Source organism: Cyprinus carpio, chromosome B17, assembly GCF_018340385.1.
Source record: "Cyprinus carpio isolate SPL01 chromosome B17, ASM1834038v1, whole genome shotgun sequence".
NCBI lineage: Eukaryota > Metazoa > Chordata > Actinopteri > Cypriniformes > Cyprinidae > Cyprinus > Cyprinus carpio.
Window position 1 is genome coordinate 9,650,885 of NC_056613.1, and position 18,481 is coordinate 9,669,365.

The 18,481-nt window shown below is 39.2% G+C and overlaps 2 protein-coding genes across 3 annotated transcripts in view; both read right to left on the reverse strand.

The window, feature by feature from the left end:
* The window catches only part of LOC109110443 (formin-2), a 35,894-nt gene extending 24,326 nt beyond the window's left edge, over positions 1–11,568 (reverse strand). Inside the window, exons 1-5 of the mRNA XM_042742077.1 lie at positions 9,253–11,568; positions 7,653–7,831; positions 4,565–4,675; positions 1,564–2,498; positions 1,272–1,416 (exon numbers count right to left, since the gene is read on the reverse strand). Coding sequence (XP_042598011.1) covers positions 1,272–1,416; positions 1,564–2,498; positions 4,565–4,675; positions 7,653–7,831; positions 9,253–11,359 — 3,477 coding nt within the window. The 5' untranslated portion in view covers positions 11,360–11,568. The remainder of the gene's footprint in view (positions 1–1,271; positions 1,417–1,563; positions 2,499–4,564; positions 4,676–7,652; positions 7,832–9,252) is intronic.
* Positions 11,569–13,295: 1,727 nt separating this feature from the next.
* The window catches only part of LOC109106933 (muscarinic acetylcholine receptor M1-like), an 87,937-nt gene continuing 82,751 nt past the window's right edge, over positions 13,296–18,481 (reverse strand). For both annotated transcript variants that reach the window (XM_042742079.1, XM_042742078.1), the window contains one exon: positions 13,296–16,816. In XM_042742079.1, the coding sequence (XP_042598013.1) occupies positions 15,010–16,797 (1,788 nt within the window). In that variant the 5' untranslated portion in view covers positions 16,798–16,816 and the 3' untranslated portion in view covers positions 13,296–15,009. The remainder of the gene's footprint in view (positions 16,817–18,481) is intronic.

Here is an 18,481-nt window from a genome sequence, read left to right on the forward strand (position 1 = left end):
CCCACCCCCATTCCTCAGATCTTACAGACCACAGAGAGAAAGAGAGAGAGAGAGAGAGCAAACAGAAATCTTTCAAAAGTCTCAGAATTTCTCAATATTTACATGTTTAAAAATCCAGTTTGTTATTTATCCTATTTGTAGACAATACCACTGTGTATTCTCAAAACATGTTCATACTAAAATTTAAAACTGTCAAATAAAAAAAATAAAAAAATCCCCCAGAGGTTGGTATTGCCATGGTACATGTCTGAAAAAACATGGTATCACCATGGTAAATATTCCAAAAACATGATGGTACACATACATATATATATACTGTACATATAAGACTGTTTGAAGTCTGATGTTCACCAAGGCTGCATTTATTTGATCAAAAATACAGTAAAAACAGTAATATTATGACATTATTACAATTTAAAATAACTGTTTTCTATTTTTAAATATTTGAAAATGTTATTTATGAATATTCAGTAGCCATCACTTCAGTTTTCAATGTCACATGTTCCATCTTAAATCATTTTAATATGCTGATTTGTTGCTCAAGTTGTGCTGCTTAATATTTCTGTGAAAACTGTGATGCTTTCTTTCCAGAATTCTTTGATGAATAGAAAGTTCAAAAGAACAGCATTTATTTGAACATTATTAATGTATTTTTGATCAATTTAATGCGTCCTTGCTGAATAAGACGATAAATGAAATGATCTTCTTGATTACTGCACAGAATATCCGTACATAATTCATAGTTGAAGAACACAGATGCAGGACAATTAAATTAGTTTTTGTGATGCAGTTGGTAATGTGCTTGTTGTGCAGCTGTGGGTTGTTATCAGAAATCTGCATGACTCCAGACGAAGGAACCACAAAACTCTCACCAGTGACTAATTTTCACACCACTACCAGAGAGGAAGAGAGAGAGCAAGATTAGCTTCAGATGTGATAGATGCCTGGGTTGTTTCTGAAGGCAAACAGTCTTATCAAAGAGTCTCATAGTCACACTTTGGTTGAGGGAACATTAAGTAAAGCTTATAACATTTACTGAATGTCTGTAAGGCTCTGATTCACAAGATGTGTGTGTGAAATCAGTGTTATTGGTTTTGTGTGTGGTGAGGTGAGAGCCTGGGCAGAGCTATCTTCAAGGAAAGACAACCAGGAATGATGTCCTGGGAGCTGAGAAGCGGGGGGCTTACTAAGGTCCACTACTTGTTGGGACATCCAAAAATGTCCTGGGCCCAGTGCTTTTAATCAATGGGAGTATAGAAAAGTCCTCTTACCTGTTTGGCCTTTGATTTTGTTATGGTATCTGAGATAGGTTTCTTCTTTTCCTTGACTGCACTTTTGGCAAACAGCTCCACAAATTCGTCAAAGTCTACTGATGGCTCTTGAACCTTTTCCCACACCAGGGCACTTTTGGCATCCCTATGAGCGAGGGAAATAAAAATATCAGTTTGCTTTATCGCATGTGTGATCATAATCAAGCCTTGGCTGAATTGATATAAGGTGAAACAAGCATTCAGTATACACATTACAAAAACATGCAGCATTCAATCAATGACACGTGATTACTTTTTGGCATCTAGTTGAATCCGTGTCCAGTAGAGTGGTTTCATGGGCCTTGGAGGCTCGATGACGCTCTTCAGGGGGACGGACTCCTGAGTCATGCTAGACGGCACCAACCCCATGAAGGGTGGAGGGGGACCGAAGGGTGGTGGTGGCCCAAAACCAGGTGGAGGAGGGGGTGGTGGGGGTCCACAGCCAGGAGGTGGAGGAGGAGGTGGAGGTCCACAGCCAGGAGGTGGAGGAGGAGGGGGTGGGGCCATACCTGGGAGTGGAGGTGGAGGGGGTGGAGCCATGCCTACAGGTGCAAGTGGTGGAACACTACCTGGGAGTGGAGGCGGTGGAGGGGGCAGAGCCATACATTGGAGTGGAGGTTGTGGAGAGGAAGAAGCTGTACCTGTGAGTGGCAGATGGGGTGGAGCCATACCTGGAAGTGGAGGAGGAGGGGGTGGAGGCATGCCTGGGAAAGGCAAAAGGAGCTGAGTTGTATCTGGGAGTGGAGGTGGAGGAGGTGGAGGTATTGATGCATCTTGTTTTGAAGGTGTCGGGAAACCTGAAACAACAGGAAGTACTGGTGGTGCAGGGGGAGGGATTTCCTGTGTTCTTTGGCAGCTACAGGTATTGGGCAATCCCACTGGTGAAGTGTCACTTAATTTGGGAGCATGTGATTGGTCTGATAAAGGCACTGGAAGTTTAAAGCCTTCCTCAACAGGCGAGGTCTGAATGGCTGAATGAACTTGTTGTTCATTTACTTTAGTCTTTTTAATGGTTAGATTGAAACCACCCACTTCTCGATCCCTTGTTCCAAGCTTTGTGCCATCCAAAACATTGTCTTTTTCCATATCTGATATTTTCACAAGTAATTCTTCAATTGTTCGCTCTAGCTCCTGAATGGAAACGGAAGTTCCTTCCGAAACGATTCCAGATTGCCCTGTGGATCCATCCTGTGGAGAGCAGGACACAGAAAAAAGAGACTTCAAATCTTTAAAAAGAAACAGCAGCATGGAATGAAAAACACAGACACCTCCTGTCACATGCGATCGTACTAGCATGAGTTAGTGCCATGTTTCAGCGGATGTTAGTTTCCCCTTCGAGACCCAGTTTTCTGAGGAATGGTATGAGTGAGTGTATGTTTGTGAGTAAGGGGCCGTGTTTCTTAATAACACAGACCAGGCATGCATGTGGTGTCCCACAAGTCAATAAAAGCACTTTGGCTGATCAGGAAAATGTAGCGGTGCTTCCTGGATGAAGGGAAGAGAGCGAACCCAGGGAAATGAATGAACCACCACAGCCAGCGTGTAAAAATCAGCACACAACACACAAGGGATGCACTTGGCAAACACACAAACACGGTGTTAAACACACACACAACATACAGAGATGAACTTCATCACGCACACATACAATCTGGCAGTGAGGGTCAAGGAAGTCCAACATGTCTAGACTCCAGAAGTTGTCTCTGAGGACTCCTAAAAGGCGAGCCGCAAAGTCTCTGGGAATGAAGAGGGAAGGGTTTGTGCCTTTCTATTACACAGCTTCAAACGGCTTCAAAGAGCTTGTGTGGGTCTGTGTGAAGGGTTGGGGGAACGCAGAACATATCACACACATGGAGTCTGGTTACATGTTGGGCCCTGTCAGACTGACATGGGTTTGGGGGGACGCTTTCATTCACAAAATCCTCTTCTACAGCCAAGGAGGCTTGGACAATTTTGGCTCCAAACTTCCACCCCTCAGGAATTCTAGAGTCATAGGCCATTATATATGTTAAATATAACAAGTATCAATGTAAGAGGGCAGTAAAGCCCATTCCAATTGTGAAGGAGTCTGCATTCCTAAATACATTAAAGAATATTCCTACCAGAAACATGAGGAAAAAGCTGTAACATAAGGTGTTGCGTGTGTGCTTTGAACATTGGAATGCACGCGGCCATTTATCATTTCAGAATTCAAACACGGTGGATCTTAATACGCAATGGCATGCACTGCGCCTGCTGGACAGATGTTTAGATCGGGTTAAATGCTGTTAGGATGCTGTTTATAGAGGGTCTCATAGCAACGCTAAAGAGATGTATGGCTTGTAAGGTGCCAAAATACATTCTTAGCAATATAAGGGTGTTGAACCTGATGGAGAATGATTTAAAACTAGTTAAGTGTTTACACTCACAAACATGCACATTCATGGACGATACAGAAAAGCAAATGCATGTTTGATTACACACAGCTCTAACAAAAATGTGCGTGGGTACAGCAATAAAATCAGATGGTAATACCAAGGTATTTAACATGGTACTGAATCATTACCACATTTATATACAGTACAATGGTTTTCACATTGTACTGCAAGGTACTTCAAACAATAACATGATTTTATCATATTATCATATGCCAAAAAACTTGGTTTTATCAGGCTATCATGCCACCATGTTCAAAAAACACAGTACCATCAAAATATCCAAAAACATGGTATTATAAATTTTGAAGTTGATATTTAGCATGGTACTGAATGATTACCATATTCATACACTATACATTTTAAATGGTAATCCAATATACTTCAAACATCATTTTATCATATAACATTTCCAATAACACAGTATTAACATGGTACCATGTTCAAAAATATAATACCACCAAAATGCCTAACTCATGGTACTAGCATGGGACGTTTTTGTTACCCGTACAGTATAAAAAGGTAGGTATAGTGATGGTACAGTATTAGATAGTAATACTAGTGCACTTTGGGATAAACCACAGTGCTGAAATTCATGTACCATGGAATTTATATAATACTTCATGATAATTCCAAGATGTTTAGTAAGTAGGATGTAATTAACTTTGGACATAGCACCATATTTTTCTAAATGTAAGATTCCATTGTTTTCTTAGAATAACCATATACAATACATGGCAATCATTCAGTTACCATGATATACATCAGATATCATAAAAATTGCAATAATAGTAGATCAGTTCCTTCTTTGAACATATAAAACTATATTTGTTCACATACTTGCAGCTGTGCAGCAGTGGGGGACAGACTCGGAGGCCACATTGTTTGGACCTGCCCAGGTGTTCTGATCTCATTCTGTCCCATTGGAGCCCAGGTATACAGCTGCTCCTTCTGTATGTGTGAAAGAAAACGAGAGCTGGAATTAAAACAGCTGATTATGGCAAGAAATGTTTTAAACTGCATACAAGAATCTAAAATTAGCCTTCTGTTCCTGAGGCTACTTTTATGATTAGACGGCAAGAAATATTTAGAATTCTGTGGCAGCAATGAGTGAAGGACGACCTCTGCTGGCAGACTTAGAGAACAACAGCACCACTGACCAGATCAGAAAGAATATATGGCTTTTGTCTTATACAAACTGTAAAATTGTTTCCGTTGCTGTCCATTCACAACAGTGGGGGTTTGTGTAGAGTTGCACTGCATGACTGTAGAACATTTAAAGGTAAACCTTACAAGCTGGATATAACAGGTCTGCCTGTTACACAGTACACATTTTCCAGGTCAATACATTATTGTAAATTATCAAAAATAATAGTTTTTACATGCAAAATGTGCATATCTGAGTGCATCTGTATATATGTGTTCATACGGTGTGTTATACAGTATACTCTGTTAATGGTTCTACCTGTCAATCATCAGTCTGCCCCTATTCAAAACACCAATATGATTTTTTGCTCTGACACACAAACATTGTTACTGGCTAAGAGACCTGCATTTATTACATCATACCTGTGTGTTTGTGACAAATATTCGAACAAAATGATGACATCTGTCTCTAGACAACAGTCAGATATTTGGCGAAGTGAATAGCGCTAATAATGCTGCCATTATGCTGTCCTCTTGAAATCACAGCCAGTGAAATCACAGTGTTAAATCATGCTCTCCCATCTACCAGCACAACAGGGTTATTGTGAAGTCACTTAGCAGCAGTGTTTGTTAAAGGGATAGTTCACCCAGGAATGAAGATTCTGTCATCATTCACTCTTTAGAAACCTGTTTGAATGTCCAAGCTGCTCTTTGCCACACAATGAAACTGAATGGCAATAGCAAAATTTAAATTAAACTTAAATTGTAGTCTGATACAAATAAAAATAAACTACAAAAGCCTTTCTTGTGCTGTTTTGTCCTTTTTAAAACATTATGACTGCTGATTGGACGAGGGTCAAGAGAAACACCTGTCTGAACAGATTAAGAGAAATAAAATTGCTCTAGGATAATAATAATAATAATAATAATAATAATAATAATAATAATAATAATAATAATAATAATAATAATAATAATAATAATAATAATAATAAAGAGTGGTGATTAAACTAATTACCAGAAGAGTGTTTTTGTGAATTTAAGCATCTTTGGAATAATACTTGAGACAGAATGATATTTTCACTTCATTCAAATTCAAATATTCATTGTGAATGATGCTTAAAGGGATAGTTCAGATAAATATTACAATTCTGTCATTATTTACTTACCCTCATGTCGTTCCAAACCCATAAGACCTTTGCTCATCTTTGGAACACATATGAAAATATTTTTTTGGATGAAATCTGAGAGCTTTCTGACCCTGTTGACTTATGGACTGTTTTAATGATGTCCTTCCTACCTTTCTGGGTCTTGAACATGTCAGTTGCATTGCTGTACATAAAGGGTATGAAAGCTCTCGGAGTTCATCAAAAATATCTTAATTTGTGTTCAGATGATGAATGAAGGTCTTACAGGTTTGGAAAGACATTTCCATTTTGGGTGAACTATCCCTTTAATGAGAATTATATGATTCCAATGTCATATATTGTAGATAGGTGACAGCAAAATATAGAAAATATAGAAAACATATAGGAATAAAATACACAGATATCTGGATAGAAACAGATAATGAATCTGATCTTTGCTACATACAGAGATGAAGATGGAGCAGCACCAGAGGGCATGTGACCCATCTTACGTAACTCGGTCAGATGGCTTATGCGTGCAGATGTGCCCATTTAAGCATGCCTAAGCACCGGATACACATATTTACACATGTTTGTTGTTTACACAATTTGTGCTGTACTTGGTCTATAAATATACTGTACACTCACACAACATGAATATGTTTGTTCACACTGCTAAAGCAGGTTAAGTGTGAATGTGTATGATGACGTAGAAAGGGAAAAGCAAAACTCACAAAAACAGTTAAAAAACATTTATTTGTGCAGACACAAATCTGCTTTGGCTGGTGAAGCAAAAGAGAAAAAGAGAAAGAGTCCTTCTATTCAGGTCACATCGGGCTGAGCACAAAAACATGAAAACATTGTTTCATGTTTTAGCATATCACTCTAACATACTGCATTACAACATGCCTTGTGTGTTGTAGCAGAATAATTTCAAAATCTCAACATTTTCTCAAGCGTGAGATAATAAATACATAATGTGCATCTCTTCCTCTGTCTCAAACAACAGCACAAAGTTACCCTGCTGCTGAGCTCATCTCACATCTGCTCAGGGAGAGTCAACTCTGTGGGTTGTTTAACAAAGTGATATAAAATGTGTGAAATCTGGCACGTTTTTAGTAACACTCATCAACAGCTTTTCTGTTTCTTCCTCATGCAAATTAGTGCTGAGCTTAAAGACTTGAAAACTGTGCTAATTATGTATGGATTCAAATTTTAAGTATTATAACCAGTGTGTATATGTCTGATAGAGAATTATATTAATTTCATCTCATGCAAACTTTAGCAAGTTATCTGGAATCTTAAGGGTAACCAAACAATTGCTGGTAGCCAGTGACTTCCACAGTATAAAGAAGAAGAAGGAAAAAAAAAAACATACATGGAAATCAATGGCTACCAGCAACTGTTTGGTTACCAGCATTCTTCAAAATATCTTTGTTTGTGTTCAACCAAAGAATGAATTTCATAAAGGTTCGGAACTACATGAGGATGAATAAATGATGACAGAATGATCATTTTGGGTTGAACTATCCCTATATACTGTAAGATAATTTAGCGTCAAAAAATAAATTCCTCAGATGCTGTTTTTAAAAATTATGATTTTGTGAAGTTGTGCATGATAAAATATGAAAGAGACAAAAACTTGATGGTCATACATTGAAAATGATCTTATCTGTAACATCACTTCCTGTGGGTGGTTCCCTGATGCAGTCACTGAAAGGCTGTAGAATCCCCAAAGCCAGAATATGGGAACAGAATCTCTCAACATCCTGTGGAGCACTGTCATCTTCAGAACAACCCCACTGTACAAGACACCTCTCGAACAGAGAGCGACCTGTAAGAGAGTGAAATTAAAAAGATTCTAATTCAAAGCAATATGCAAAGCAAAGCAAAATGCTGCAGTATATGTCTGGGGACAGTGATGCTTCGAACCAGAAAAAGAATAAAGTGGAAATTGTGTAGCTTTTGTCTTCATAATTAATTTTACATCTGGATCAAGTAGAGCCTTTTCAATTGATCAACTGATGTGTATGTGTGCGCACGTTTCTGAAAGAATTATTTCTCCACCCCAAGCATGCATACTCTTGAACTTCCTCTCTCTCATTTATCAGATGGGCATAAACTCAATAGCTCATCCTGAGTCTTCCATCATAGCCTGTTAAATAGGCCGATTTCTGTGTAACATCAATAAGAAAAAAAACTCTTCCTACAAAACATGACTCTAATTTTCTTATCACATACTCTGTTATGTGATGTAAAATTACTAATAAATAGCTTTATGCTTGCTCAGAGTCAGCTCACAACTGTCTCGGATTCATTTGACCTAGAAATAAAGTTAGCAGCCTGCTAATGCTTGCAGGAATATCTAATTGTTGAATTTGATCAAGTTTTTACTTTCAACCCTTCAAGAGTTTTATCTGAAGCATCAAGTAAATGCATGCACTATATAAAAACAGCATGGACATTTGAAACTTGATGCAAATTAATGTCTAAGAGTCAGTTTAAACAGAAAGTTGTTTGTAATACACAACACCTTCAGCGTTAATCAGAAAGCATAAAAACAACTATATAACTATGTGTACTTTTATTTTAGCTAGCTTTGAGTTTACAAGACATTTAACCTTTGCCTGAATAAGCACTTGATGCTTCAGTGTCTTTAAGGCTTTGTAAACACATTTAGATATGGATGCTAGCTTCATATCAATGCAGGACCCCAGTAGCCCCTAATAGTCTCCATATCTCCTTCATCTTTTTCTATTCCTTCGTATCTGATTTGTCCTGCTGTAACCTTCATTGTCAGGAGCAGTCACTATGCATCACCACTTAAAAAACAGTGTGTCCTTCTGTATGAGTGTATATTTGAGTGACTTCCTGTGGCACTCTGATTCAGTGAGGCAGAAGCCAGAGCTTTCTTAGCCAGTAGCTAATGTGTGTTTCTGTGGGATTGTGGGTATGTGTGTAGTGTGCATTTTTTAGAGCCAGATTTTTTGTTTTTTGACTGCTCACTAAACCTTGAGGGTAGTGAAGCAGATTAAAGAATGGAAAAATAATATACCATGTCTTGGCAACCAACTCTTATGAAATGGAATTATACATCTTAAAAGTTCATGGAATCAGTCATTTAAAAATATTAACTTCCGTGATAGTGAGTATATGTTCCAGCACATTTTTGTTGGTCTGGAGATCAGGTCTCTTTGATTACAAGTGTGAACATATAGTGTGATATAAAATCAATCAAAACACACAATGACTTACCTGAAAACACATCTGGAAAGGCGGATGGTGTTTGCCTGGATCTGAGGGTTTGGAAGCCATGATCAATAAGCTCTGATTGATCATGTATGGCTTCACACCATTCGTCATGACAACCCACCGGACCTGCAATGCTACAAGACCGTTGTCTCCGTGCTCTCCAGCTTCCTGCTCTGTAAGACCCTTGACCTGATCCCAACTCTAAACCGACCCTGCGAGGACACATTGGGCTTAGGGACGGAGTGGTCACTGGAGATATTATAGGTGATGTGAGCTGTCTGGTGGTTGTTTTAACGTAAGAAGTGTGTACTGTAGGATAAGGTTTAACCCCGAGGTTAGCGCTGGAAGTTCTACGTGGTCGTGACCCCAAGCCTAAAAAGTTCTCAGATGACCACTGTGTGATTGACGCGGCACTGCTTTTCCTTCTCTGTTGGTGGGAATACTCTCGATCTACCTCCTCTACATGACCATCACCCTCTACGTTCAGCTCTACACTACTAATGCTCTTCTGTGGGACGAAAATTACCCGGCTGATTTTGGACATTGAGCTGGTCTGATTTCTTGAATTGAGACCGACTTCTAGGCTTTGAGTCAGGCTATTGCTATCGTAATGACACTCTTCAAGAGAAGACGATGGAGATGAACTTTCCAGGATCTCCTCTGCACTCTCATAGGAGGTGGATGTTGCTGTCGTATCCTGAAAACTGTAGTTACTGGTTGATTTGGTAAAAGCTTTGGTATCCTGGACACTACTTGTGTCAGTGATACTATCCTGAATGCAGTAGTCAGTGGCCAAATTGCTCAAACTTTCAGCTTTATTTGCTACGTCAGTCACTTCGCCACCTGCTTCTGCCTTTAGTTTTGTTGTAATCACCCCTTCTACTGTATCCCCACTATATTTAAGATCTTGTTCTTTGCTGTCAGATGCAGATACACCTTCTACATTCCCTGGTTTGCCCGTACAAGCAAGGCTACTACAAGTAAGACCCTGAGTGACCTCAGTCTGACCATCAGACCCTACTTGTTCACTACAGTTTTGCCCCTCAGAAACTCCCTCCATCTGCTGCTGTTGTCTGATAGTCCTCTGGATATCCGTCAGCAGATCTTGAGCCTCAGAGGCTGAGTGGTAGCTGTAGAGGTCTGTATCTGACCCTGATCCCTCAGTCTCTCTCTCAGTATCATCTTCTGTCGTGTCCAGAGTTGATTGCCTGCTTTCAGTCGTGAGTTTCTTACTATCAGATGTGGGACCCTCCAGCTCATCAACCGACATTCCACCATTGCTGCCGCCATTAGCATCCATGCTCTTAATCCTAATCCCATCGTCCAGTACATCCTCTTTGGACAACCCTTTCCGGGAGAGGCCCTTTCTGATACGGATGTTGGAAAATACAGAACCTCTGGAGCCTTCTGATTTGGATTTTTTCTTGCCCGAGTCGTCTGACAATTTACTTTTCTTAATCTTCTTGAGATGTTCATGGTCTCGGTCCTCGGTGCTCGCCCCATTCCCAGCACCTTCCACTCCTGTTGTGACAGTGGTCTTCTTCTGCTTGGCCTCCTGGTTTCCCATGTTCCTCAGAAGGCGAACACCTTTAGCGATCAGGCCATGCTGGGAACGCGTGTGACAGAACTGACTTTCTCGTTCTCTGTGCTGCTCTCTCTTCTCTCCTCTCTCCCTCTCCCTGCTCCCTTGCACTTTCCCCCCCTCCCTCTCTAATCCCTCTCTCTCTCTCTTCACCGTCGGCAGCAGCTGCTTTGATGATGCAGATTGTGACGCCGTAGCCGAGGACTGCCTGAGAGACAGCTCCCCCTGCCTCCCAATCTCTTTCACTTTCTCTTGCTCATCTATTTGCTCTGCCAAGTCACATAATGGGCTGCTGGAAGAGCGGACCAACTGAGCATGTGCAGTGCTGCCCTGTGAGGGTGAGAACAGCTGTTGCTTCTGATGTAATTCTGATTGTTGTTGCTGGAGTAATAACTGTTGCTGTTGTCTTCTGATGAGATTTGTCAGGCTGCTCTTCCTTCGTTCTTTCACTCTCTCTCTGAAGGGAGAGGAGTGGAAACTCTCTCGCAGGACAGGCAACTGCATCTCTATCGTCTGAATGGTTTGCATCTTGATTCTTGCTATACTGACCTGAGAGGAGGATACAAATTGATTAAAACTGAGCTAAATAAACAACAGAATTAGGAGCGGAATAATTTTTAAATTACATATTATATTAGTGCATTACACCCCAAAAAAGCTAACTAATTTCCACTTTTTATGGAAAGCAAGAAGTTGGTTACCTTTTCTGTTTGTTTTGCAATAGCAAAGTAAATTAGGTGTTACTTCCAAAAAGAATGACTTTATTCAATGATTTCTTCTCTTCCATGTCAGTCTTCAGTGCATGTTCACAAGAGACACAACGACCCACGTGTTTATTTCTCTGCTTTTGCACAGAGCATTTAACAATGTCCTTACTACCTTTCCGGGTCTTGAACATGTCAGTTGTGATGATGTCTGTGCAGCATCAGAATGCTCTCGAATTTCATCATAAACATCTTCATTTGTGACCCTAGACCACAAAACCAGTCATAAGGGTCAATTTTTTATGAGATTTTTAAATGAGTTTGTTAGGATAGGACTATTTGAAAATCTGGAATCTGAGGGTGCAAAAAAATAAAAATAAAATAAAAATATTGAGAAATATATAAAGTTGTCCAAATGCAGTTCTTAGCAATGCATATTACTCATAAATTTAAATATATATATATATATATATATATATATATATATATATATATATATATATATATATATATATATATATATATATATATATATTACAGTAGGAAATGTAACATGATCTTTACTTGATATCCTAATGATTTTTGGCATAAAAGAAAAATCGATAATTTTGACCCATATAGTGTATTTTTGTCAATTGCTACAAATATACCCATGCTACTTATTACTGGTTTTGTGGTCCAGGGTCACATTTGTGTTCCGAAGATGAACAAAAGTCTTACGGGTTTGGAACAACATGAAGGTGAGTAATTAAGATTTAAGAAGGTAACCAGGGAAGAAGGTAACAAAATTAAGAATTTTGTTGTACCCTTTTCTATTCAATCCTGCACACAGAACATCTGAAAATAGCACAGGAATTTCTCTCTCTCTGTGTGTGTGTGTGTGTGTGTGTGTGTGTGTGTGTGTGTGTGTGTGTGTGTGTGTGTGTGTGTGTTGGTGAGAGAGACAGACACAATGTGCCAGCGCAGCGTCATGTGAGTTTATGGACTGATCTCATAAACTGATGTACGACTGTGGCCAGCAGGCCTGAAATCAGAGTTATCCTCCAGCCTTGTGGCATCAGACACATACCCGTGAGCTTTCAACCGATTTATACAACATTCATTTTAATCCATTACACAGATATCGATGCCTACAGAAATGACATTTTTATATCAATAAAAGATTAGTACTCAACTAAATTTCAGAACCATACAGTTAAATCTATGGAAGAACAGAAAATTTCAAAATATATAGAAAATATTCCTGCATTAATTTAGAAAAAGTTCAAAATGACTTTCATTACAAATGAAATGTTTTCCTCAAGGCATGAAACTACTGATGTCTTGTCACATACAGATACATCTCTCTATTCCTCACATCACTCAGTTGTGTAAGAGGTCTGATTTACTGCTGTATGATTAGTCTCTAGAAGGTCACTGCTAATCCAAATTGATCTGAACTGGATCAAGAATGAACAGGAGACCTGTCAAACAAGACAGAAAAGCATAAAGAGAGAAGTTCGGAAATAAAGTGCATACTTGCCTGGATGGAGTCTACTAAACTGAAGGAACAAGTAAGTGTTTGTGATATTCGCTGGGCTGCTCCTCTTTCTCGATCACATGAATGCTGTCATCACATGGCTTCTCTTCCTATTACATGCCACCAGTAGCAACTGATGCATCTTTTTTCATACACACACAGCGTTAGGGCTTATGACTTAACAAAATAAACCAACAAGCAAGTTTCCACAAACATGTTGTGTATTTAAAAAGAGCACCGGTTAATTTTAAAATGTTGCATTTATTTTGAGAAACAATCTGAGGATAAAAATGCATTTTGTCCTGGGCTGTATTTTTCTAACATTCAACAGTTATCACAAATCTGACAGTTACTTTATCATTTAACTTTAACTTGTACACAGCCAATTTGGAACAAAACGAGAGCACAGCCACAAACAACATACCGCACAGAAGCTCAATTTTAACTTTGATCTTACAAGGCTTTACAAAACATACAGCCATTGTTTGCAATGTAAAACATAAAAACATATCAAAAAGGTTGTGTTTATTTAATATAAATGGTGGGTAAGTTACAAATCAGGCAATTATTCATATATTTCTTCAAAACACTAGTTTTGGAACAGAATGGCAAGTGTAAAATTTGTGTAATTTCGAATCAAGCTTTAATTTTTGTGGAGAATGTTATTTAACTGTATGTTATTAGGATCCAAAAAATGCTATGAAATTAGCTTTATCATGAAAAGGGAGTAACTCATTTATTCCATAAATGTTTAAAATGCCATTTCCATCACAGAATGTCAATAAACTTTATAAGTGTTATTAAATACATAATTTGAGATGTGATAGAAATCACACATATACATGACGTTTAAGAAACATGACCACTGTTGGACATTGTTAGTAGGCAAATTAAATAAACTGTGTTTTAAGTGATTTTAATGTCTCCACAGTGCCAAAGGAGCCCATAGTTGAAGAAAGACACATGTTTGATTGATAGGTCTGTATTTTGTGTGCTTTTTATGAAGCAAATCTGCAGCTGCTTTAGGAAACTAAATTGGCCTGTTATGTTAAAGCCTGGCATTCTCAAATGTGGTGGTGACAGCAAACAGTTTGGCTGTAAATGGAATTACTTTCCAACACACTAATATCAAAGTTAAATGTCCATTAAACAATTAAAAACATTCTTTAGGTTTCATAAATGATTTCACAGCTAGCCCAGTATATTCAGTGCACAATCTCAAAGTCCAAACATAAGGCATTCCAAAGTATACAAACATGTTCAATGTGCACTGAAAACCTACATAATAGCTATTAAAATACTTGTAGCAAAACAAATGTAAACAACCACGCTTTATACAAGAGCAGCTTACGGAAGTGCTATTTATGAATAGAACACTTACACTTACCGAGACAGTAAAGATACTGAACCTCTGTGTGGCACACTTTCACAGAAATCAGCAAATTCCACTTAGAAAAAGAAATATCTTCACTGTAAATACTTTGATATATATCACCTTATTTAAAAATCACATTTTAGTTTCTGTCAACTGACAAAAATGAGATATTTAATATTCAACCCCAAAATATTCAAACAAATAATTGAGAGCATCACATCTAATCAACTCTCTGAGGTTCAAAATACAGTCTCCTTTCAAATGTACTTTTTATATGTTGCCGCTGAACTCCTGAAAGGTGGCACTGCTGATTTAGTGAAAGGCATATAAAAGTCCACAGGAAGTACTGATGACAATTGCACTTGCTCACTTGTGCTTCAGTATCCCTGAAGCTCTTTGTACACTAAACCACAGTGTCTTAAAATGTTACAATATAGTGACCCGGAATCATAAGTGACTGAACTACACGTCCACATTGAGACTCACACATTGAAGCTTCATTATATAGTACAGATACTTGAGGAATCACCCTTTGAAACTTACATTTTAGCATTAGCAAATTAGCTTCGCTACCAGGTTGCTATGTGGAGTCTGTCGGTATGCTCCTGTGAAACCTCACAGCCTGTCTTTGTGGAAAGCTTGGCTTGCTTTTTTTCTGATCCCAGCGACAAAGCAGGATCATCTTGAAAGTGCTACGAAAAGTCTTGTTGCAAAGGGCGTAGCACATAGGATTTACTGTACTGTTAACGTAGCATAGCCAATAGCCCAGTGCCCAGAGGCTCTCAGGTATGCAGCCGTTACAGAAAGTGTTTACTAGCACCATGATGTTATAAGGTGTCCATGTAATAATGAAAGCAAAAAGGATGGCGCTTAGAGTTTGCGCCGCTTTCTTTTCTTTTATTAGCGACATCCGCTTCCGCTTGGTGATTTGCGTCCTTGCACGAGCTGCGAAACGTTTTGCTAGAGCTGCCTCTTTGAAAGTTATGGGTGCTGAGCGGGATTTGACAGTAGTGTTGGTGCCATCAATGTTTGGATCCGTTGATGGTTGTATGGCGGACATTGACTGAACTTTACTCATGCTTCCGACAAACCGCTTGTTCCCGTTGGTGACGGAGCGGGAGATGCTGCCATCCCTGCCGTCGTTCTCCAAAGGGGACCGTAATGGATCTTCCTCAGTGTCCAAATCCTCACAAGAAGTGACCTGGGAGTTTACAGCTGCCCTCATGCCAGGCAGACTGAGAACGATGGAGAAGATCGCCCGCGTGGTGGATGGCGCGCTCTCATCGTCGTCAGATGAGCCCGAGTGGTCAGCTGACAGTCCAGCGTCGTTGTTGTTCCAGCTGTCACTGCTGCTCTGATCCGCCTCCCGGTGTGGCCCACCTTTATCCCTGCCACCTGCCTTCCACCCCCAGCAGTGGAATCGCCCACTCAGGCCATGAACGGAGCTTTGTTTGTGGCCAGGTTGGCCCAGTTCAAAGCTGCTGCAGCTTCTAGAGCTCCCCCTAGTGGCATGGAGGTGGAAGTGCGGTCGTTCGACACCTCTGAACCTTCCAACCGAGCCTTGTAATCCTGCAAGTTCCCGAGAACGGTTCTCTGTCTCTTTGTATATTCGCCAATACAGAACACTCATTATCGTCACAGGCAGGTAGAAAGCTGCCATCGCGGTGCAAAATGTAATAATGGGCTCTGAGAGAAATTGAATGTAGCATTTATCCAGTGGAACGGTTCTTTCTCCTACAAAATACTGCCAGAACAAAATGGCAGGAGCCCAAAGTATGAGCGACACAAACCATGCCAGGCCAATCATCACTCCTGCCCGCCTGGTGGTGCGTTTGGCACGGTATGTCAGAGGCCTTGTGATGGAGAAATACCGGTCAAAGCTAATGACCAGCAGATTCATGACAGATGCATTGCTGGCTACGTAGTCTATTGCTAGCCAGAGGTCGCACGCCCAGTTACCCATTGCCCACTGGCCCATGACAATGTAGGCAGTGTACAGGTTCATAGAAATGACCCCAATGATGAGATCTGCCACGGCTAAACTGAGGAGGAAGTAATTGTTAACCGTTTTGAGCTGGCGGTTGACCTTAAACGACACCATGACCAAGATGTTACCAATAATAGTAATAAGGGAAAGCAGTCCTGTAAAGACAACGATGAGAATGACCTGCCAGAGTGAATGGCCGCCCAGAGGATCATAGGATTGACCTTGATCCTCTACATTACTCCCATTGAGCTTGAAAACAGCACTGAGGTTGTAGAGGCTTGTGTTCTGGAGCAGTGGCCATGGAGTGGATGCTGGGTAGATTCCCACTCCCAGGGCGTCGGATGGTGAGTACAGGCCCAGCTCTGTGCTGTTGGAGTCCATCGTGCAGGCCGGGCATATTCTGAGGAAAAAGAGCAAAATAATCAATTTATGTTTATTCATTTCACATTTATGTCAAATGTTTGCAGTTAAACTTTATAGTAACTGCTCTCTATGTATAATGTAGGAGTGCTTCCTAAATAAATGAAGATAACTGTTTCTTTATATCTACACTAGAGGGCGATGTTGATCTATTAAATGAGACAAGTATTAAATCTTAGTTTCTTTTTATAAAGCTTGAAAGGATTCAAAGAAATCCGTTTTCAAATATAGCATAAGATATATAATGTGAATCATGCTGCATCCAAATATGTGGATGTTGAAAGCACCATATCTTTTTCTGGAAATAAACAAATAAACATTCATTAATTTGTTCTAAGCCTTTAAAAACTGCTCTATTCTTTAATCCTAAAGAAGTAAATTAATATAGGAACAAATCTGATAAATTACTGAATAGGTTGCCATACAAAATGAAGAAATTCACTCTTTTATTAATACATAAACAAAGTTCTAAAATTCCTAGCCATTGTTGTTTCCTCATGTATAATGTTATAAGGAACTTGTGATAATGCTCCTTATTGTTATACTGAAAATGTTTGCAAGTGTACATTTTATACAGTATTAGAAAAAGTGGGGGGAAATTTTGATTTTGATTTTACATTCTTGAAAATTTTTAGTCTTGGTTGCCTTTTGCAATTTAAAAATTCTCATTATATCTGTATAAAAGACTCGTAGGTGGTATTTCGTACTCTGTATTATTCACACATCAATGATATTTCATACTTGTTATATGGAACATTACTGAAATTACTTTTGTCCCACATGGTTTGGACTTATAAATCAATACAGCCTTTCTCACAGAAGTTCAACAACTTCACACAACTTCACTTGAACAAAACTTCAAACAAGCTCATCAATGAGAGAAAAGGCTACTTGGTGAATTCTTAGTTCAAATATGAATCATTGTTATAAGAACCATTTTAATAATATTAATGATGCTAAATTGTTTTCTGTATAAGAAACAAAAGAATACATCTCAGATGTTCCCATATGTGACCCTGGACCACAAAACCAGTCTTAAGTGTCAATTTTAAAAATTGAGATTTATACATAATCTGAAAACTTCCCATTGATGTATGTTTTGTTAGGATATAAAAATATTTGGCCAAGATACAACTCTTTGAATATCTGGAATCTAAGGGTGCAAAAAATCTAAATATTGAGAAAATCACCTTTGAATTTGTCCAAATGACGTCCTTAGCAATGCATATTACTAATCAAAAATTAAGTTTTTTATATATTTACGGTAGGAAATTTACAAAATATCTTTATGGAACATGATCTTCACTTAATATCCTAATGATTTTTTTGCATAAAAGAAAAATCGATCATTTTGACCCATACAATGTATTTTTGGCTATTGCTACAAATACACCTGTGCTACGTAAGACTGGTTCCCCTTCAGGAACTCGAGCTGCGTCGAATGCTTTGGGAACGCCCCCGGCGAGACCCCGTACTGAAGAAGGGGGTGAAATCAGTCCAACAGAAAAGTGAGACGTCACGAGCGGGGTGACTTGAGCAACCAGGAAGCATAAAGGCACATCGGCCGTTCAGTGGCAGCTCTCATGGCTACGGAGCGATGTGGTTGAATCTATCTGGATTACAAGACAAGGACAGATTCTTCCTG